At 41.5% G+C, this 24,336-nt stretch overlaps 1 protein-coding gene across 1 annotated transcript in view; it reads right to left on the bottom strand.

Moving 5' to 3' along the window:
• Positions 1 to 1,319: 1,319 nt before the first annotated feature.
• The window catches only part of LOC120046439 (serum response factor-like), a 52,290-nt gene continuing 29,273 nt past the window's right edge, over positions 1,320 to 24,336 (bottom strand). Inside the window, 7 exon segments of the mRNA XM_038991668.1 lie at positions 1,320 to 1,675; positions 1,677 to 1,720; positions 2,642 to 2,718; positions 3,162 to 3,341; positions 3,605 to 3,706; positions 4,327 to 4,479; positions 7,215 to 7,458. Of these exon segments, the coding sequence (XP_038847596.1) occupies positions 1,627 to 1,675; positions 1,677 to 1,720; positions 2,642 to 2,718; positions 3,162 to 3,341; positions 3,605 to 3,706; positions 4,327 to 4,479; positions 7,215 to 7,458 (849 nt within the window). The 3' untranslated portion in view covers positions 1,320 to 1,626.

Genomic DNA, 24,336 nt, shown 5'->3' with positions numbered 1-24,336 from the left:
TCCAATGGCACATTGTGTTAGCTAATCCAAGTTTATAATTTTAAAAGGCTAATTGATCATTAGAAAACCCTTTTGCAATTATGTTAGCACAGCTGAAACTGTTGTCCTGATTAAAGAAGCAATAAAACTTGCCTTCTTTAGACTAGTTGAGTATCTGGAGCATCAGCATTTGTGGGTTCGATTACAGGCTCAAAATGGACAGAAAACAAACGTCAGTCTGTTCTTGTTCTGAGAAATTAAGGCTATTCCATGCGAGAAATCGCCAAGAAACTGAAGATCTCGTACAACGCTTTGAACTACTCCCTTCACAGTACAGCGCAAACTGGCTCTGACCAGAATAGAAAGAGGAGTGGGAGGCCCCAGTGCACAACTGAGCAAGAGGACAAGTATATTAGAGTGTCTAGTTTGAGAAACAGACACCTCACAAGTCCAGCTTTATTAAATAGTACCCGCAAAACACCAGTCTCAACGTCAACAGTGAAGAGGCGACTCCGGGATGCTGGCCTTCTAGGCAGAGTTGTAAAGAAAAAGCCACCTCTCAGACTGGCCAATAAAAATAAAATATTAAGATGGGCAAAAGAGCACAGACACTGGACAGAGGAAGATTGGAAAAAAGTGTTATGGACAGACGAATCTAAGTTTGAGGTGTTCGGATCACAGAAAACATTCGTGAGATGCAGAAAAAATGAAAATATGCTGGAGGACTGCTTGACGCCATCTGTCAAGAATCGTGGGGGCAATGTGATGGTCTGGGGGTGCTTTGGTGGTGGTAAAGTAGGAGATTTGTACAGGGTAAAAGGGATCTTGAAGAAGGAAGGCTATCACTCCATTTTGCAACGCCATGCCATACCCTGTGTACAGCGCTTAATTGGAGCCAATTTCCTCCTACAACAGGACAATGACCCAAAGCACAGATCCAAACCATGCAAGAGCTATTTAGGGAGAAGCAGTCAGCTGGTATTCTGTCTATAATGGAGTGGCAAGCACAGTCACCGGATCGCAAACATATTGAGATGTTGTGGGAGCAGCTTGACAGTATGGTACGTAAGAAGTGCCCATCAAGCCAATCCAATTTGTGGGAGGTGCTTCAGGAAGCATGAGGTGAAATCTCTTCAGATTACCTCAACAAATTGACAACTAGAATGCCAAAGGTCTGCAAGGCTGTAATTGCTGCAAAAGGATTCTTTGATGAAAGCAAAGTTTGAAGGACACAATTAAAAATCATTATTTATAACCGTGTCAACATCTTGACTATATTTCCTATTCATTTTACAACTCATTTCATGTATGTTTTCATGGAAAACAAGGAAATTACAAAGTGACCCCAAACTTTTGATATTTCAGTTTTTAATTTGTAATAAATGTGTAAACATTTCTAAAATCCTGTTTTTGCTTTGTCATTGTGGGCTATTGGTGTGTAGACTGAAGAGAAAAACAACAATTGAATCAATTTTAGAATAAGGCTGTAACGTATCAAAATGTGGAACAAGGGGTCTGAATACTTTCCGAATGGACTGTTTACTTACACTATTGTACTGTAAAGCAACAGAGGTGTAAAATGAAGTGCTAAGGCATCAATAAATAGAGAGTCTTTGTCTATTTGGCCGGTTTTCATGCGTTTGTCTGTCAGTCGTTCTTAGCGCTCTGTGTGGTGTCCAGGTTGACCATCTGCAGCTGTCAGGTTACTGCTGCTGTGCCTCGACTTCTGACTAATCACCATCTGCAACACATAACATCAACGTCAGCATGCGCCACTGAAGACCTCTACGCTCAGCACGGTTCCACTTTGCATGCTTTAATTTGTGATTGTTGACTAGACTTCTGTCACACAATAATACTGCCTAACAAGGTTAGGGTCAATTTCATTTCAATTCCATTCCTGTAAATTCATGAATTAAACCAAATTCAAATTACAATTTTTCCTTATTGAAAAGCATTGATACCACCCGCACACATGCCTGCACACATACACACATACACTGTTTTTTTGCTGCTGTATTTGTGCTGTTGCCAGTTTCTTTTCGGTCTGTGTTGTCCGTTTTGTCTAACATTGTTGTTGTTTTTCAGTCCCTTTTGCCTCTTGCCTTCACTGTAAATATGAATTTGATCTTAATTCACTTAAGAGAATATCCTGAATTGACTGGAATTGAAATGGAATAGACTCCAACCCTGCTGCGTAAGCACCAAATTATTGACATGAAATTTACTAACTTAAATAATCTCTTTTAGATAAGAAAGCCTTTTCTAAAAGCATCACTTTGCACAAGTTTGGTCATTTGTGTTGTTACAGTGTCACTATTGTACTCTAACTAGGGCTCTTGAAACACAATGGCTTCTATTCTGTTCCTAAACATTAGTCATTCACAAACAAAAACAATCTCAATCTTGCATGACTTTCTCAATTATAGTAACAAAACAAGTCTTCCAAATAACATATGGTTTTGCTTGTGTCACACGTGTTGTCCAAATGTCATAGGACTATATCATCCACATACAGTAACAGTACAGGAGGCAGGCCAAACCCTATCCCTCCACAGTGAGAAGACAGTGCTCTGTCCGGATGCATTAGTGCAGGTCAGTGGCATGCTGGTTGCAGATAGAATATGAGAGTTTCACTTGTAAAATGTAGGTCTTGCCGTACTGGGTGTAGCTGCACTGCCGAGACTGGGATCTGCATGGTGCCCGAGGGTGCCGTAAGGAATACCTGAGGGACAGCACCTAGCCAGAGAGAGACGGACACAAACAACATGAAGAACACAGCACACTCATCTAAACTAACATTTTATCACTGAATATATACAGACACTATGTGCATGGTGTGTAAGGTATACCACCCCACTTTTGGTCAGGGTCAAACTCACTAGCCTGTCATAATCAACGTCCTGACTATGTAGCTATATTCATACCAGACCTGGGTTCAAATAGTATGCGTTTTCATCTTTTGAGCACTTGATTGAGCCTGTCTGGAATGGGAGCATTTTGAAAGTTCCAAGCTCAATCTGCCCAACTAAAAATATTGGCAAGAAAAAAATACTAATTGAACCCAGGTCTAATTCATACATCAATCAACCTCCCCCTCCCTGGTTTCCCCCATTAACCCATGACTGATGTAGTCTCACCTGTGTCCCAGCGTAGCCTACTGTAGTCTAGCGTGGTCTCACCTGTGTCCTGGCACTGTCCATGGGACACCTGCATGGCCGAGGGGCCCTGGGAAAAGGTGTTGAGCACAGCCAGGCCACCATCGGTCAGCGTGGGCGTGGACGCATACATCACTGTATGGGGGCTGGTGTACATCATGTGACCCGCCATAGATGTGGGCACTGACGATGTGACGATGGTCGCTGGAAGGAGTAGAAAAGAAAGTGTGTGAGACAAAGAAAGATGAGTTTATAAGAGACATTGCCCACCAGATGGCACTGTATCACTGAGGATAAAGTCCATTCTGTTCAACCATAGTTGACTCCTCATAACAGTATTGTAGACTACAACCTTCCACCCACTCAGCTCACTCAGAGAGATACGTTAGGGTTAAGTTAGACTATGGCTACAGCTTCTCACGCATAACCAGAGTTTTACAGCGCTGTGTTAATCAAAGGATAGTTACCAGTGGAGACAGAGGAGGTCTGGGAGATCTCCGAGCTGCTGTCGTTGGCATGTGTGGTGGGGTGCACCTGGATGGCCTGCAGCTGCTGGGTCATCCCTCCCCCTGGAGGAGAACAGGCAACACCAAACACCTGCTCACTCACCTGTACACTATTCTATCTTAATGTCAGAACACATAAATTATAAGAATATTACAAGTTCGACCCATACAGTTTTGGACATGGTTTCATACACCTACGTATAAATCAGCTAAAGTTCATGCCTGCCTCATGCCTGTTATCCATTGTACATCCCCTCTGCAGCCACAGATAGACTAGTCTCCCTATTTTTTCCCGGCGCACAAATCAGAACATGAGTAACTACATCCGCACAAATGAAAGATAAATACTAGCCCTTTTTGGAAATATGTAGTAACCCAATTACCCCCTCTTACAATCAAATGTATTTTATAAAGCCCTCAAGACATATCATCCCACGAATCTCAAAAAACACAACTGGGGCAGGGCCTTGTCTTACAGAGCTACGGGATGCCCGCTTACCCATTGATATAGGAAGGGGAGGAAAAGGGCCCTGTGTTTCTGTAGCGCACATCTTACACCCAGCACCACACTGACTGGACTGCGCCAGGCTCTAACGGTGTGCAAGACTTCTCTCTCGACAGACAGACTTGTCTCCAGGCAGACACAGACTAGTCTCTTTTTTTCTCTCGACAGACTGACTGACCTAGGGAGACTGCAGTGGGAAAGCGGAAGACGGCCTGCTGGCCCTGCTGTGTCAGTTGCGATGAGGTGAGCGTCTGTCCCTGGATGGCCAAGGAGTGCTGGTGCAGCTGGCTGAGAGGAATGGTGGGGGTGCCGGGGGGGAGCGGCGTGCCTGCTGCAGGATGGAGAGGAGAAAAGGAAGAGTTAAACAGGGAGAGGGTGTTGCATAGCCACACTTGGTCATATGGTCCATCGACAGGTTCTTTAGTTGCGCTATTAGGGTTTGAGATTTCAACAGAGTTTAAAAAAAAAAGTAGTATGTTGTTCCACCTGGCACTGGTCATGTACCAGACAGGTGGTGCAGAGAGTGGGGGAAAGGGAGAGAGAGGCTCCCAAGCTGCCCTTCAGCCTGCTGTCATAATGGGAGAGAAAAGAGAGATGGGAAGAAAGATCTGCTACCACAACTAGCTACAGCTTCAGCCACACTGTCACTACATACAGACTTCACCCAGCAACAACAAGGGTAATACCTTACCGTCAGTGACTGCACCACTACATGACATAAGACTTTCTAAGCTTTAAGGTGGTTATTGCCCAGTATTGCATAGTTGTAAGAGACCTGGACCTCCTGTACTGATTTTACCTATTTTAATATCAATATTCCAGTGAGAGTAATACAATGAATTCATGGCTATGCAAATATACAAAATCAAAGACTCCTTTATAAAGGCGACAGCCAGCTTATATTACAAAGTTTTCAAAACTCTGAACCAGAATATATACAAATCAAATTGTATTAGTCACATGCGCCATATACAACAGGTGTAGGTAGACCTTACAGTGAAATGCTTTCTTACGAGCCCCTAACGAAAGTGCAGTTTAAAAAAATACAGATAAGAATGAGAAATAAAAAAATAACAATATATACAGGGGGTGTCGGTACAGAGTCAATGTGCGGGGGCACCGGTTAGTTGAGGTAGTATGTACATGTAGGTAGAGTTAATTAATTAAAGTGACTATGCATAGATGAAAACAGAGAGTGGCAGTGGTGTGGAGAGGGGAGGGGGGAGCAATGTGAATAGTCTGGGTAGCAATTTGACTAGATGTTCAGGAGTCTTATGGCTTGGGGGTAGAAGCTGTTTAGAAGCCTCGTGGACCTAGACTTGGCGCTCCAGTACCGCTTGCCGTGTGGTAGCAGAGAGAACAGTCTATGACTAGGGTGGCTGGAGTCTTTGACAATATTTAGGGCCTTCCTCTGACACCGCCTGGTATGCGATATACAGTGCATTCGGAAAGCATTCAGACCCCTTCACTTTTTCCACATTTTGTTACATTATAGCCTTATTCTAAAATGTATTAAATAAAAAATGTTCCTCATAAATCTATACACAATACCCTATAATGACAAAGTTATATTTTTTTTGTTTTTTTTAAACAAAAAACTGAAATACCTTATTTATATAGGTACTTAGTACTTTGTTGAAGCACCTTTGGTAGCAATTATGACCTCAAGGTGGTTCGTTGCAGTAGCGTGACTTGCGTCTCCACATCAACTGTTTACCTTATGGCGCATTTCACATCTCCAGGAAGTCCTCTCAGTTTGGCTATGTTTTACATGTATAACAAAACACCAGTATCCAGGAAGGAAACGTCTACATCTATGGGCTCAGCAGCTCCTGCCTTTGATTTCCATTGTAATAGAGGAATAATTGGAAGGTCCAACACAATGGCCATCGTGGAGAGGGCTGCCGAGCTCTGCCTATAATTAGTAATGAATATTCAATGAATATTGGGCAGCTAGTGCTGAGATTATTATTTAGTCCTACTTCATAGAGCCCCGGCTCAGACAGAGTTGAGGAACCAGGCGTGGCCCCTCATTACATCACATCGCGCCAGAAAAGCTACAGTATCTATCTAGACAGAGGTGCCCCTTGTAACAGGATTTGCTATACAGTGCATTCGGAAAGTGTTCAGACCCCTTGACTTTTTCCACATTTTGTTATGTTACAGCCTTATTCTAAAATGGATTCAATAATTCTTTCCTCCTCATCAATCTACACACAATACCCCATAATGACAAAGCAAAAAAAAATGTATGTCGACAACCAGACCTGGATTCAAATACACGCTTATTTAAGTATTTGTATTTTACATACTCAAATAAACAGAAAATAAGTATTTTAAAATCATTTAGCAGAATTACACACTTCTATTTGAAGTATTTTGAAATATTTCCTATAAATATTATTTGAAACTTTTTTCAAATACTTGTTTCCAAATACAATTGAAATACCCCTAGGACCAAACAGACCTGGGTTCAAATGCATGGGAATATTTCAATGTTTGTATTAAAAAATGTACTTGTCTGTATTTGAGTATTTTCAAATACATGCCAATACTTACCAAGTGTATTTCCGAATACATTTCCAAATATTCAACTACTTGTATTTTTTAAGAAAAAATATCCAAATACTTACTTTGAAATATATGTGAAAGTAATTTAGATACTTTAAAAAGTATTTGAACCCAGGTCTGTGAAGAACTAACACTCTTGAGTGACACACAAGCATGGTACACAAGTGTCACAAAGAGTTGATCCCGGTGAACACCAACTCCATTGTAGAGAATGATGTCTATGTATCCCAGTAAACAAACAAACTGCATTAAATGGTATGAGTTTCTCCTTAGAAATGGGTTGTGTCCATTAACGAATGGCCCCCTACTGTACAGACGAATATTTGGTCTGGTGAGTTTTCTCCTTTAGCCACCAAGCAGAAGAATATAGGCACTCATTTTCATTTTCTGTTGCAAAAAATGTCAAAACATGACCCTGGATGCTGACTGGTATGGTATAGTACAGCATAGCATAGTATTTTTTATTAAAGTATAGCATAGCATAGCTATAGTCACCTGACATGAAGGTGAAGCCGCTGGGCAGCTGCATGACCTGCCCTCCGGAGGAACCAGTGGTCTTGAGGATGGTGCCGTTGGCATTGACGTTGCTGCTGGCCGAGACGGGCGCCAGGTAGTTGGTAATTGGGAAGGAGGGCCCGCTGCTTACCTGCATGCTGGTGGAGGTGGTGGGGGCCGTGGGCGCGTGGGAACTGGTGGTGCCCGGGAGGCTGGCCACCGTGAACGCAGGCTTTAGCTGGTCCTGGGAAAGGAGGGAAAATATGAATTATGAGTGGGGCTGTCAAAATAGCAGTTTCATGCTTCCATCAGAAAGTGCAATTTTTTTGTATTTTTTGGGCTCTTATCCACTGGACTTACTGACTAACTCAATTACTGACAGACATATTTTATTGAACAAACCAAGCCCATGACAGCACTTTTCACTAGAGCAAGTGGGGCAGAGAGGAAGTTCATAGCCAAGCAATTACCATTGATTTACTCTCAGCCCTATGTTCTCAGCAGGTAGCCATTTCCCCCCTTTAATATATTGTATGTATGTATGTATGTATGTATGTATGTATGGAATCGGCTAAACTTTGAACATTGAGATATTAAATGAATGATAGGAAACTAAAGAGACTGGTTTATGTTAGAAGTTAATGGTTCTCAGAAGAAAGAAGGCTTTGGAATGTGTTTGATGGAGGAGAGGGGAGCGATGTGTTGATACAGGGGAGACAGATGGACATCTGTGTATTAGATGAAAGAGGGGTTGAGGTCAGGAGGTGAGGACAGATTATCTTAAGAGAGTAATAAATGTTTGGAATCCTGTTACCCTCTTTATTAGCTTCTGTAGAACCATAAAATGTAAGGATTGGAGAGAAAGGGGAGTGTCTTAAGTAGGATGCATATAAACTGTGAAGTTTGAAATCTTTTGCTGTCTGTTTTCAGCTGTACAGAACCTTTGGGAAGAATACATTTGGTTAAAGCTTCTCTAGTGTCTGTGGGTTATTTACTCTGAAAAATAAGAACCCAACAGTATGTATGTATGTACGTATGTACAGTTGAAGTCGGAAGTTTACATACACTTAGATTGGAGTCATTAAAACTCGTTTTTCAACCACTCCACAAATTTCTTGTTAACAAATTATAGTTATGGCAAGTCGGTTAAGACATCTACTTTGCGCATGACACAAGTAATTTTTAACAATTGTTTACAGACAGATGATTTCACTCATAATTCACTGTATCACAATTCCAGTGGGTCAGAAGTTTACATACACTAAGTTGACTGTGCCTTTAAACAGCTTGGAAAATTCCAGAAAATTATGTCATGGCTTTAGAAGATTCTGATAGGCTAATTGACATAATTTTTGTCAATTGGAGGTGTAGCTGTGGATGTATTTCAAGGCCTACCTTCAAACTCAGTGCCTCTTTGCTTGACATCGTGGGAAAATCAAAAGAAATCTTCAGGAATCTTTCCAAATGCCTGAAGGCACCACGTTCATCTGTACAAACAATAGTACGCAGGTATAAACACCATGGGACCACGCAGCCGTCATACCGCTCAGGAAGGAGACACGTTCTGTCTCCTAGAGATGAACGTACTTTGGTGTGAAAAGTGCAAATCAATCCCAGAGCAACAGCAAAGGACCTTGTGAAGATGCTGGAGGAAACAGGTACAAAGTATATGTATCCACAGTAAAACGAGTCCTATATCGACATAACCTGAAAGGCCGCTCAGCAAGGAAGAAGCCACTGCTCCAAAACAGCCATAAAAAAAGCCAGACTACGGTTTACAACTGTTTATGGGGACAAAGATGGTACTTTTTGGATAAATGTCCTCTGGTCTGATGAAACAAAAATAGAACTGTTTGGCCATAATGACCATCGTTATGTTTGGAGGAAAAAGGGAGACGCTTGCAAGCCGAAGAACACCATCCCAACCGCGAAGCACGGGGGTGGCATCATCATGTTCTGGGGTGCTTTGCTGCAGGACGGACTGGTGCACTCACAAAATAGATGGCTTCATGATGAGGAAAATGATGTGGATATATTGAAGCAACATCTCAAGACATCAGTCAGAAAGTTAAAGCTTGGTCGCAAATGGGTCTTCCAAATGGACAATGACCCCAAAGCATACTCCCAAAGTTGTGGCAAAATGGTTTAAGGACAACAAAGTCAAGGTTTTGGAGTGGCCATCACAAAGCCCTGACCTCAATCCTATAGAACATTTGTGGGCAGAACTGAAAAAGCGTGTGCGAGCAAGAAGGCCTACAAACCTGACTCAGTTACACCAGCTCTATATGTCAGGAGGAATGGGCCAAAATTCACCCAACTTATTGTGGGAAGCTTGTGGAAGGCTACCCAAAACGTTTGACCCAAGTTAAATATTTTAAAGGCAATGCTACCAAATACTAATTGAGTGTATGTAAACTTCTGACCCACTGGGAATGTGATGAAATAAATAAAAGCTGAAATAAATCACTCTCTCTACAATTATTCTGACATTTCACATTCTTAAAATAAAGTGGTGATGTTAACTGACCTAAGACAGGGAATTTTTACTAGGATTAAATGTCAGGAATTGTGAAAAACTGAGTTTAAATGTATTTGGCTAAGGTGTATGTAAACTTCTGACTTGAACTGTATGTATGTATGTATGTATGTATTTATTCTTTAAGTATTCAGACCCCTTGACTATTTCCACATTTTCTTCATTACAGCCTTATTCTAAAATTAAGTAGTTTTTTCCCCCCTCACCAATCTACACGCAAAACAGGTTTTTAGAAATGTTTGCAAATCTATTACAAAAATATATATCACATTTACATGAGTACTCAGACCCTTTACTCAGTACTTTGTTGAATCACCTTTGGCAGTGATTACAGCCTCGAGTCTTCTTGGGTATGACGCTACAAGCTTGGCACACCTCTATTTGGGGAGTTTCTCTCATTCTTCTCTGCAGATCCTCTCAAACTTTGTCAGGTTGGATGGGTAGTTTTACTGCACAGCTATGTTCAGGTTTCTCCAGAGATGTTCGATCGGGTTCAAGTCCGGGCTCTGGCTGGACGACTCAAAGACATTCATAGACTTGTCCCGAAGCCACTCTTGCATTGTCTTGACTGTGTGCTTAGGGTCATTGTCCTGTTGAACCTTTGTCCCCAGTCTGAGGTTCTGTGTGTTCTGGAGCAGTTTTTCATCAAAGATCTTTCTGTACTTTTCTCCGTTCATCTTTCCCTTGATCCTGACTAGTCTCCCAGTCCCTGCTGCTGAAAAACTTCCCCACAGCATGATGCTGTCACCATCATGCTTCACCGTAGGGATGATGCCAGGTTTCCTCCAGACGTGACGCTTGGCATTCAGGCCAAAGAGTTCAATCTTGGTTTCATCAGACCAGAAAATCGTGTTTCTCATGGTCTGAGAGTCCTTTAGGTTTCTTTTGGCAAACTCAAGGCCCTTCTGGAAGGTTCTCCCATCTCTACAGAGGAACTAGAGCTCTGTCAGAGTGACCATCGGGTTCTTGGTCACCTCCCTGACCAAGGCCGTTCTCCCGCGATTGCTATGTTTTGCCAGGCGGCCAGTTTTAGGAAGAATCTTGGTGGTTCCAAACTTCTTCCATTTAAAAATGGAGGACACTGTGTTCTTGGGGACCTTCAATACTTTTTGGTACTCTTCACCAGATCTGTGCCTCAACGCAATCCTGTCTCGGAGCTCTACGGACAATTCCTTCGACCTCATGGCTTGGTTTTTGAAAAAGTCAAGGGGTCTGAATACTTTCCGAAGGCACTGTATATATGGAAAAATATACATCTTAAAATATTGAACAGTCGATTGGTCGAATGAACAGACTACTCTTGGTCGACCACCATTTTATTTTTAGCGGAGACAGTCCTAAAATGCAATTACACACTTGAACATGTCCGTAGCCGAATGTCAGTCAATACAGTTTCATGTACACTCCCCTTGCTTGAACCAATCAAATGCATGGGGGGATTGAACGAGTCCAGTACACACGTCTCATTAAAGAGAATCGGAACCCAACCACTTACTGCACTTAGGCCTACTGGACATCAATGCCACAGCATTTACTCCAGTGTAAACGCATGTCAGTGGATGGAAAAGTAGTGTCAAACAGGAATAATCATTACAGGACGTCAAAGTTGTCACGAATAAATTAAGTACTCCGCTTGTATCAGCATAATAGGACTAATGACATGTTTTAACAGAGCCTTATTGTTTTGCCTTGATTGTCTCTCTGTCATCGGAGTGGAATCATACCAATCCAACAACAAACAGAAATAACGAATGCAAATTATTTAACAAAGCTGTGTAATAAGTTGGCAAGAAGTGGTAGTATAGTGTATATCATAATAACAAAACATAAGCGTGATTATGTGAGGGTATACAATAGGGCCGGGATGATACCTGTATCACGATACTCATTAGTATGCTGGCAAGGAAACAAAACACGAAGCAGATTTAACTCCTTTAGGAAAAGCCCTAATGTTGGAAACAGCCCTAATGTTGGAAACAAACATCATTATGTTTCCATCCAGAGTCACATTTATTTATTTTCCAAATTAAAGGACGCAATATTTTACATACAGCAGGTTTTTAAAAGGACCAAAGAGTTATTGTGATGTTGTATACTAGGGTTGTGACGATACACAAGTAAACATTGTTGTGAGTGGGGTGCAAGGAGTGCTAGGCATTAGGCAGAGAAAAGCTACATATCAGACACACACACCCACCCACACACCCTGTTGATAGGGCTATTTCAGAAATCCTTAACATCAGTATTATTACAACACACACTGGATGGATGGACTGTCATTGGGATCTATATTCTTTTCAACTCTGAGGGAGGGGTTTCCCTGACACAGATTAAGCCGAGTCCTGGACTGAATAGCAAACTCAATGGAGAATGCACATGCTTTTTAGTCCAGGACTAGGCTTAATCTGTGTCCAGGAAACTGCCCCTAAAAGTTTGATTTCATACTGCCACTGCCATTCATATAAGACAGACAACACTACCAAAAGATAGGGAAGGCAGAGCAAACTGCACGCTGAATGCAGAAGAAATAAATGTCCTATGACAGAAAAAAGCTTCTGGATTTGGATGAAGATTTCCACTTCAACAGGTCAGCGGCACAGGACATACTGCTCAACCCAGACCAGGCCCTAATCCCCAACACTCGGAAGAGAAACAGACGGCAATATAGAAGCCGATGTGCGGGCACCCTGATGAAACTCGTCTGTGCGTAAATAAACCACCTCTACCCTCTGGTCTATTGGGTCTAGCTAAGGACCCTGGGACTAAACACCTCCCACTGCAACTGGATCCTGGAATTCCTGACGGGCCGCCCCCAGGTGGTAAGGGTAGGCAACAACACGTCTGCCATGCTGATCCTAAACACTGGGGCCCTTCAGGGGTGTGTACTTAGTCCCCTCCTGTACTCCCTGTTCACCCATGACTGCGTGGCCAAACACGACTCCAACACCATCATTAAGTTTGCTGACAACACAACAGTGGTAGGCCTGATCACCAACAACGATGAGACAGCCTATAGGGAGGAGGTCAGAGAACTAGCAGTGTGGTGCCAGGACAACAACCTCTCCCTCAAAGGAGCTGATCGTGGACTACAGGAAAATGCGGGCCGAACAGGCCCCCATTAACATCGACGGGCTGTAGTGGAGCGGGCCGAGAGTTTAGTTCCTTGGTGTCCACATCACCAACGAACTATCATGGTCCAAACACACCAAGACAGTCGTGAAGGGGGCACGACAAAACCTTTTCCCCCTCAGGAGACTGAAAAGATTTGGCATGGGTCCCTAGAGCCTATTTTTTTTTTACAGCTACACCATTGAGAGCATCCTGACCAGTTGCATCACCACCTGGTATGGCAACTGCTCGGCATCTGACCGTAAGGTGCTACAGAGGGTAGTGTGTACGGCCCAGTACATCACTGGGGCCAAGCTTCCTGCCATCCAGGACCTATATAATAGGCGGTGTCAGAGGAAAGCTCATAAAATTGTCAGACTCCAGCCACCCAAGTCATAGACTATTTTCTCTGCTTCCGCACAACAAGCGGTACCGGAGCTCCAAGTCTAGGACCAAAAGGCTCCTTAACAGCTTCTACCCCCAAGCCATAAGACTGCTTAACAATTAATAAAATGGCCACCGAACTATTTACATTTACATCATTTAAGTCATTTAGCAGACGCTCTTATCCAGAGCGACTTACAAGTACATTCATACTTTTTTTTGTTGTACTGGTCCCCCGTGGGAATCGAACCCACAACCCTGGCGTTGCAAGCGCCATGCTCTACCAACTGAGCCACACGGGACACCCCCCACATTTACGTTTACATTGACACCCCCCACTTGTTTTGTACATTGCTGCTACTCGCTGTTTATTATCTATGCATAGTAACTTCACCCCTACCTACATGTACAAATTACCTCGACTAACCTGTACCTCCGCACACTGACTCGGTACCGGTGCCCCCTGTATATAGCCTTGTTATTGTGTTTCTTTTTACTATTTTTTACTTTCGTTTATTTAGTAAATATTTTCTTAACTCTTCTTGAACTGCACTGTTGGGCTTTTAAGTAAGCATTTCACTGTAAGGTCTACACTTCGGCGCATGTGACAAATAAAGTTTGATTTGATTTCATCCACAACACCCCTGCCAAGACCCAGCGCCCGCATCACTCAGCCACATGGCCTAAAATGGCACCATTTGTTTTTTCTCCGTCGCCTACGCACTTTCAACATTTTGATAATAAAGCATTTGACCAATCCATTGTGTTAAAAAGTGAGTATTGGTTAATTTCCAGTTTTTATGTATACATTATTTCAAGATGATTGATGAGAAAAGTATCGTCCAACCCATCAGTATTTCTCTGGACCCTGATATACCAGGTCTTGAAATATGCAGACAGATGGATACAAATTTCATTTACATTGTAATACTTCTGACAGCCAACTTTCGAACACCACCCATAACTTTTGGACTTTATAGCATTCCCAGAAGGCATGGATTATTGAGTGGTTATTAGTTTTTCACTTCAGAAGTTACTCTGCCGTTGTGCTGTAGAATGTGAATTTTGTCTCGTGTAATATATTTGATACATTAATTTATACTGGATAAAGCATACATTTTCATGAACTGTAATTTTGTTGGTTATGTTCCAACATCCCCTCAATTAGTTATTTTTAAGTCTTGGTTCCAATAGTTTATAATTTTTGTTCTAAGATATTGTCTGTTGGATAGGCTCTCTGCAAGTTTTGTATATCTTACTTATCATATGAATATCCTTTTCTAACTGAAATAGGATTCCCTCAAGTTTGCTCTGATGTCCAAAAGATTTCAAATAAAAATGTATTGATATGAAACTTAAGTTGCATCTACTGTATTTGAAAATATCTACATTGGTTAGTCCAAAATTGCTTTTTAATTCTATCATGGAATAAATATATTACCAATTAATTTACGGTTTCTTCAGTTTCCCATGTGGACCAATTTATCTGTGAATTCTGAAAAGCTATCCAAGGATTGTTCCATAGGATTGTGTTTTTAGGGAGTGATATTGGTTCTTGTAGAATACGTTTTGTTTTCTTCCATATTGTTATAGTGTCCTTAACTATGAAGTTATTACTGTTCTTAGCTTTATCCTTTGAAAAGAGACATGTGAAAATATTCTGGGGATGAGCATGCACATCTTCAATATGTACCCAATAGTTCCACTTTAATGCATTTAACTATATGTTGCTAATAAAAGCACTGGGTGTCACGATCGTTGTAAAGATGAGACCAAGGCGCAGCGTGAGTAGAGTTCCACATATTTTTTATAAACTGAAACTGACCTAACAAAACAATAAACAATAAAACGAACCGTGACGCTACAGGTGTGCACTCAGGCAACTCAATGTAGACAAGATCCCACAACACAAACGAGGAAAATGGCTACCTAAATATGATCCCCAATCATAGACAACGATAAACAGCTGTCTCTGATTGGGAACCATATCAGGCCAACATAGACATACAAAACCCCTAGACATACAAAAACCCTAGACATACAAAAACTAGCGTACCCACCCTAGTCACACCCTGACCTAACCAAAATATATAGAAAAACAGAGATATCTAAGGTCAGGGCGTGACACTGGGTGGCGAGGTTGATAGAATTCCAAGTCTGGAAGGTTAAAACAACCCTCAGACTCAGGAAGATGTCAAACGTACCTTTTATTTATATGAATTTATTTGCCCATATAAAGTCTATTATGACAGAGTATACTTTTTTAAAGAATGTCTTCAGTGGGGTAATTGGTATTACCGAGAATAAATATAAACACTTTAGGAGCAATGCCATTCTGAAGAGATTTATGGGAAGATTATTCAATTTAATTAGATCTGCTTTCATATTGTTAATTAATGAAATAAAGTTCGTTATATATTTGTTGTCAATTATTAAGCATCCTAAGTATTTTATAATTATTTGTGGTCCACTGTAGATCATGAGTTATTATTTTTCCTGTTGACATTATTTCTGTTTTTTCCACATTCATTTGATATCCTGAGATTTTAGAGTATTCTGAAAATATTCTTATCAAGGGGGGCATTGCGTTTTCAAAATTGGTCAGATATATCAGGAGATCACCTCAATTAAGTTGAGTTTATATTTATGTTTACCAATACCTGTTACGTTTAGGTCCTGTCTAATTATTTCTGCAAGTGGTTCAATTTCTAGTGCAAACAGGAGGGGTAGAGGAGACATCCCCGTCGTGTGCCCCTTTCTAAAGCAATTGCATCAGATGTATTATTTTTTATATTTTTTGCTTAAGGAAATGTATTTCATATTTTTTATAAAATGTATTATTTCAGCTGGAAAGTTAAAAGATTCCAAAGTTTTGAAAAGGCCATTCAAGACGGTCGAAAGCCTATTGATGAATCTATATATCTTGTTTTTTAGCGTATTAAACTGAAACATGTTCTTGTTTGTAAGTGTCTATTTTTAATAAACCCCGTTTGATTGATATGTATCAAGTCTGGTAAGACTTTTGCCATTTTATTGCTTATGAGCTTTGTTATTATTTTATTATCACAATTTATTAAATCAGCAGGGGACTCTCCAGATTTTCCTGGTTTTAATATAACTGAAATAACGGTTTGAACTAGGAAGCACTGAATTGAGTGTCATTTGTGTAAATAGGGGAGCTACTTTGTGCCAAAATGTTAAATAGATTTCTATGGGAAAGCCGTCAATTCCTGGTGATTTTCACTGCGAATGTTTTAACAGTCTCTAATATTTATTTTCGGGTGATCTCTGTTTTTAGTGATTATTTTTTGTGATAACGCAATCTCTATTGCACTCCACACTGCCTTTTCCCACTTGGACAAAATGAACAGGGGTACGTGCTTAGTCCCCTCCTGTACTTCCTGTTCACAAGCGACTCCGTGGCCGCGCACGACTCCAACACCATCATTAGGTTTCCGAGGAAAGTATTCAAACCCCTTTTCATTAGGTTTCCAACGGTGGTAGGACTGATCACCGACAACGACGAGAGCCTACAGGGAGGTCGTCAGACACCTGGCAGTGTGGTGCCAGGAAAACAACCTCTCCCTCAACGTCAGCAAGACAAAGGAAAACTACAGGAAACGGAGGGCCGGACACGCCCCCATTCATATCAAGGGGGCTGTAGTGTAACAGGTCGACAGCGCCAAGTTCCTTGGTGTCCACCTAACTAAGGACCTACCATGGTCCAAACACACCAACACAGTCGTGAAGAGGGCTCGACAACGCCTCTTCCCCCTCAAGAGGCAGAAAAGATTTGGTATGGGCCCTCAGATCCCTAAAAAGTTCTACAGCTACACCATCACCGCTTGGTACGGCAACTGTTTGGCATCCGACTGCATGGCGCTACAGAGGGTAGTGCGTATGGCCCAGTACATTTTTTTGCACTGACTCTTGTACTGGCTCTATGCACACTCACTGGACTCTACCCAAACACTCGCACATACTACACTGACATTCCAACACACACACACACTCTTCACATACACGGGTGCTACTCTGTTTATTATCTATCCTAAATTCCTAGTCAATTTCATCCCAACCTACATGTACATATTACCTCAATTACCTCGTACCGCTGCACATCGACTCGGTACCGGTACTCATTGTATACTGTATAGCCTTGTTATTTTTTTGTGTTGATATTTCCTTTTTTTTGTTGCTAATTATTCTTACTTTTTAACTCTGCATTGTTGGGAAAGGGCATGTACAGTTGAAGTCGGAAGTTTACATACACCTTAGCCAAATACATTTAACCTGTCTCGCCCCCCCCGTTCCGCTAGCGGAACTCCTCCCACATTCCACTGAAAAGGCAGAGCGCGAAATTCCAAAAATATTTTTTTAGAAATATTTAACTTTCACACATTAACAAGTCCAATACAGCTAATGAAAGATACACATCTTGTGAATCCAGCCAACATGTCCGATTTTTTAAATGTTTTACAGGGAAAACACAATATATATTTATGTTAGCTCACCAACAAATAGAAAAAAGCACAGACATTTTTCACAGCACAGGTAGCAAAATCAAAATCAACCAAACTAACCTAGAACAAACCAAAGAAACCAAGAAACAACTTAATCAGATGACAGTCTTATAACATGTTATACAATAAATCTATGTTTTGTTCGAAAAATTTGCATATTTGAGCTATAAATCAGTTTTACATTACTGCTACCATCATAGCTACAGTCAGAAATAGCACGGGAGTAGCCAGAGTAAATACAGACACCAACGTCAACTACCTAATTACACATCATAAAACATTTCAGAGAAATATATGGTGGATAGCAAATGAAAGACAAAGATCTTGTGAATACAGCCAATATTTGGGATTTTTGAAGTGTTTTACAGCGAAAACACAATATATCGTTATATTAGCTTACTACAATAGCTATCACACAACAGCATTGATTCAAGGCAAACGGTAGCGATAGCACAGTTCGACAGATATATGAAATAGCATCCCAAATTGGGTCCTTATCTTTGTTGATCTTCCATCAGAATGTTGTACAAGGGGTCCTTTGTTCAGAACCGTCTTTGTTTGGATCCAGAACGAACTATTTCCCTCTTGAATTAGCAAGCACACTGGCCGTGCGGCGCTAACCTCTCCTTCTTGAACAAATTCCTCCAACGCATCACGTCTAAAGTCCCGAATAAATTTCAATAATATAATTAAACTATATTGAAAAAACATACATGTCACAATATCATCCTAAAGTATCAAATAAAATCGAAGCCGGAGATCATATTCACCTATAACGACGGTTTTCCAGGAGGCGATTCCAGGTCCAACTTCGCGCCTTCCAAAAAAAATTAATGGCGGACCTCTCACTCCAAGAGGTTGTATTCAATCCCAGAACGAGATAATCAAGTCATTTCTGCTCTCACTTCCGCATGACACCCAGGGGAAGGTGTATGACGTGTTTCTACAGTCATAAGTGACATGCCCTTTTATAGACAAGCTCTTGAAGAGAGACCTCGCTTTTGGAAATCTCACTTCCGGATAGGAAATGGGCTGTAAAAAGAGTTCTGTTTCACTTAGAGAAATAATTAGAACGGTTTTAGAAACTAGAGAGTGTTTTCTATCCAATATTAATAATAATATGCATATTGTACGAGCAAGAATTGAGTACGAGGCCGTTTAAATTGGATACGATTTTCCCCAAAAGTGAAAACAGCACCCCCTGTCCTTAAGAAGTTGTTTAAACTAATTTTTTTTAACAATTCCTAACATTTAATCCTAGTAAAAATTCCCTGTTTTAGGTCAGTTAGGATCACCACTTTATTTTAAGAATGTGAAATGTCAGAATAATTGTAGAGGGAATGATTTATTTAAGCTTGTATTTCTTTCATCACATTCCCAGTGGGTCAGAAGTTTACATACACTCAATTAGTATTTGGTAGCATTGCCTTTAAATTGTTTACCTTGGGTCAAACATTTCAGGTAGCCTTCCACGAGCGTCCCACAATAAGTTGGGTGAATTTTGGCCCGTTCCTTTTCTATAGGATTGAGGTCAGGGCTTTGTGATGGCCACTCCAATACCTTGACTTTGTTGTTCTTAAGCCATTTGCCACAACTTTGGAAGTATGCTTGGGGTCATTGTCCATTTGGAAGACCCATTTGCGACCAAGCTTTAACTTCCTGACTGATGTCTTGAGATGTTGCTTTAATATATCCACATCATTTTTCATAATTCTATTTTGTGAAGTGCACCAGTCCCTCCTGCAGCAAATCACCCCCACAACATAATGCTGCCACCCCCGTGCTTCACGGTTGGGATGGTGTTCTTCGGCTTGCAAGCCTCCCCCTTTTTCCTCCAAACATAACGATGGTCATTATGGCCAAACAGTTCTATTTTTGTTTCATCAGACCAGAGGACATTTCTCCAAAAAGTACGATCTTTGTCCCCATGTGCAATTGCAAACCGTAGTCTGGCTTTTTTTAATGGTGGTTTTGGAGCAGTGGCTTCTGCCTTGCTGAGCGGCCTTTCAGATTATGTTGATATAGGACTCGTTTTACTGTGGATATAGATACTTTTGTACCTGTTTCCTCCAGCATCTTCACAAGGTCCTTTGCTGTTGTTCTGGGATTGATTTGCACTTTTCGCACCAAAGTACATTCATCTCTAGGAGACAGAAAGCATCTTCTTCCTGAGCAGTATGACGGCTGTGTGGTCCCATGGTGTTTAAGCTTGCGTACTATTGTTTGTACAGATGAACGTGGTACCTTCAGGCGTTTGGAAATGGCTCCCAAGGATGAACCAGACTTGTGGAGTTCTATGAACCAGACTTGGCTGATTTCTTTTGATTTTCCCATGAGGTCAAGCAAAGAGGCACTGAGTTTGAAGGTAGGCCTTGAAATACATCCACAGGTACACCTCCAATTGACTAAAATTATGTCAATTAGCCTATCAGAAGCTTCTAAAGCCATGACATTTTCTGGAATTTTCCAAGCTGTTTAAAGGCACAGTCAACTTAGTGTATGTAAACTTCTGACCCACTGGAATTGTGATACAGTGTATTATAAGTGAAATAATCTATCTGTTAACAATTGTTGGAAAAATTAATTGTGTCATGCACAAAGTAGATGTCCTAACCGACTTGCCAAAACTATAGTTTGTTAACAAGAAATTTGTGGAGTGTTTGAAAAACGAGTTTAAATGACTCCAACCTAAGTGTATGTAAACTTCCGACTTCAACTGTAAGTAAGCATCACACTGTAAAGTCATAGACCGTTCTCTCTGCTACCGCACGCCAACCGGTACTACAAGTCTGGAACCAGAAGAACCTAGAACAGCTTCTACCCCCAAGCCATAATACTGCTAAATAGTTAGTCCGGGTAGCTATTTGGTCATCTGCATTGAACCTTTTTGCACTAACTTATCACATACGCTGCTGCTACTGTCACTTGATTCCTAGTCATATGTACATAACTACCTCAATTATCTTGTACCCCTGCACATGGACTCGTTACTTGTACCCATTGTATATATCCAAGTTATCATTACTCATTGTTTATCTATTATAACCTTTTTTATTATTATGCATTTTACTTTTCTATTATTTCTCTTTTTTATTTCTCTCTGCATTGTTGGGAAGGGCCCATGAGTAAATAAGCTTTTCACTGTTAGTCCACATCTGTTGTTTTCGAAGCATGTGACGAATAACATTTGATTCGTGATCAGTGCAGGCTACTGCAGGAGCAGCAAACCTGAGTAACACCCCTGTTGGTTTTTATATGTGACTGATTGAGTGGGTGAGAGGTACTGGATGCACCATGGACTACAGAAGCTTTACTGATAAGGCCCTCCCCTCCCTCACACACACACACACACACACACACACACACACACACACACACACACACACACACACACACACACACACACACACACACACACACACACACACACACACACACACACACACACACACACACACACACACACACACACACACACACACACACACACGTGCTTGCAACCACCCACACACACACCAACATAAACCCACAGTCCCATGTCGCAGACAGCCCCAAAATACCTTCCTTATTTTCCTATCACAAAATCCTGTTGTAGAGGTTCAATAACTGACATCTATTCTCAAATATTTAATATATACCAAAACGCATAGTATATGAGTAGTGTCCACTACCAGACATGAATCATTTGTAAACATGCTCCTTATCAGAGACTAGACAAATGAGTATTCCTGACTGCCAAACAGACAGAAGGGAGCAGCATAAGCAAGGCACAAATGCAAAGCAGAGCAGTGTCCGTCCTCTCCAAACCACAAGTCTATAATCCACACAGAGAAAGGGAGCTCTACTAGACCAAGGTCCTTCTCTAGTTAAACAGCATAAGGGGAGGGGGCGTGAGAGGTGTGTTGTGCTGCTTCTCTACTAGAGAGCTTATCTCGTCTGCAGCCGGCTTGGTAGCAATTGAGCCTGTGGTCGAGGTTACTAGAGAGCAAAAATTGGTTGATTTATACATAATTTTGTCTAACCAATATGTGCCATCATATCATGTAATCACAGTTGTGTGTCTATCATATGGCCATTATTTACGTGCATGTATGTCTGTGTGTGTGGGATAGGATAACAGTAGGTCTAGACAAGAGAACACCGTGCCTCTGGTGTTTGGGTTCAATCACATCAAATCAACAGAGATATATCGACCCGAGAGGAATAGCCCAAAATGCACTGAATAACTACTATAGTGCCTTTGCCAGGGGCTAAAAGGAGAGAGTGACAGGGTGAGGACCAGTTGTTAGCCGGCAAGACCACGGGGTGGGAGTGAGGGTGTGAGGAGTGTCTGAGGTATTCAGGAGGGAGGGCCATGAGGGCCAGGGTTGGGACAGGGGACAGAGAGAGGACAAGGGTGAGTGTATGAACAGCTGAGGGGGCAGTAGACAGCTGGTGGGAGGGGGGGGTAACCCAAGCACCTCGGGAGGGGAGTTAACCCTTTCCACACCAGCTGGGACGACAGGGCAGGAGGCCAGCCGGCGTGAAGAGCCACAGGCCACAGCCTGAATAGATGTAATTTCACAGCCCTTTGGTCTGACATGAGTGGTATGAGAAGACTTGTGAAACTCAAACGCATCTTGTGAAACTCAAACGCATCCTTCTTCAGTAGTAGCAGTAAGTAAGCCTTGTCCGAACCATAGGGCAGGAGTGAATCTCCTGTTTCTGAAGTGTGAGGTAGCTTGATGAAGTACATCCCCTGGACAGGACGCTAGTCTGTCTCAGGGCCTTACCCCCAATGCCAAACAGAGGGACATTGGGTCCCAATTTTAAAGTCCACCAACCTTGCAATCTCCGGGCGGACATTGCTTCAGTACAGACCTGGGATTCAAATACCACTAAGTATTTCAATTACTTTCACATACGTTTCGATGTAAGTATTTTGAAAAATGTTCTTTGAAAGTACAAGTAGACGAATATTGGAAACTATTTGGAAATACATTAGGAAAGTATTGGCATGTATTTGAAAATACTGAAATGCACAGATAAGTGTATTTTCAAATACAAATATTTAAAAACGTCATGCATTTGAACCCAGGTCTGTTTGGCAGTGTCGTGTTCAAGACCACCTAAAGCAAGACCGATTCAAGACCAAGAAAGGGAGACAGAGTCGAGACCAGGAGTGGGACAAGGGGTCCAAGACCGAGTCAAGACAGAGACCAGAAAAATGCGAGTCCAATTCAAGACCATGATTGTAATTTTGTCAAATCGCCACCATAATAAGAGTTCAAAATGTCCAGTATTTCTGTGTTCATATTTCAGAAAAACATATGGATTCTTTAGACATTCAGAATGTTGGAAAAATGCATGCTGAGGGAAAATAGAGCCACTCAACAAATTATTACTACCCCTCTTCAGTTTTTGCTGGAAAGGAAACGGTTAACACTGAAGAGAAAAAAGATCCAATCAGGATTTTTCTTTAGTGGTCTCCGGGGAGATAAATCTAACTAGCTAAGTCAACAATTGGCTTGGCCATCAGAAGCTAGATAGAAGGCGTCTGCCATTCAACTGTATTAGGGCAACATTTTGGAGTGACAGTGGACTCAACCAATCACATTTTGACTTGTAGTTGGTGGGACAGTTTTTACAAAAAAACATTAGTCTGTGAGCTGTCCCATGCCAAAACCAGTTGAGAGCTGTGCGCTCTTGCTGCCTGCAGATGATGTTCAGCTGAAACTAGGCTATGTGTTGCTTTGCAATTGTGTAGGCTTGTGCATGATTTCTCTATTGTACTACATAATTGATAAGACGTATAACTCCACCACACTACTTTGATAAGCATCAGTAGGGATTAAGAAGTGCGTATAAGCAATGCCCATTTAAAAAAAAAAAGTGGGTACACGGCACCTGCGTATAGCCTCCACTACGCCACTGGCCCTTTGTGTTTTACAAAAAGTGCACTCCTACAGGAGTGTGTTGGTATTACCGTTGCTGTACTTTCAGCATCACAAACCTGTCACACACTGAAGGCCTAGGTCCAATAGGTTCGCCATTGCACAAACATGTCTATAATAGATATAAAGACTGCAGGTATTAATGTTTCAAGAAAGGAGTGTATATATTTGGCCATGGCGAAGCGGTTTTATGCGCTTACTGAATGGAAGCTGATAATTAAGAGTGTTTTACTCCGCTGGTCTCTGTAAGAGATTATGAGTCCTCACTGTCGGAGACAGAGTCAAGACCAAGTACAAATGTATCTGACACAGAGACAAGACACTCAAAATGTTGTCTCAAGCCCGGACTCGAGTACTACAACATTGCTGTTTGGTCCTAGGGGTATTTTAAACTTATTTGGAAACAAGTAGGCTATTTGAAAATACTTTGAAATACTTCAAATAGAAGTAGTTGATTCGGCCACATTATTTGAAAATACTCAATTTACTATAGGGCAGCTGACCATGCTGTAAGACACATCATTATCAACATGACGCGATCACATTTTCCATAGTCCTTTGTCTGAGCAAGAAATGGGGCACTGGACTGAATCGAAGTAAGTCAAATATTGCCATCAGTTACCTGGCACTAATACTCT

This window comes from Salvelinus namaycush, chromosome 4, assembly GCF_016432855.1.
Source record: "Salvelinus namaycush isolate Seneca chromosome 4, SaNama_1.0, whole genome shotgun sequence".
In the NCBI taxonomy this organism is placed as follows: Eukaryota; Metazoa; Chordata; class Actinopteri; order Salmoniformes; family Salmonidae; genus Salvelinus; species Salvelinus namaycush.
The sequence above is the reverse complement of the archived record's forward strand: the minus strand, read 5'-3'. Positions and strand labels throughout refer to the sequence as shown.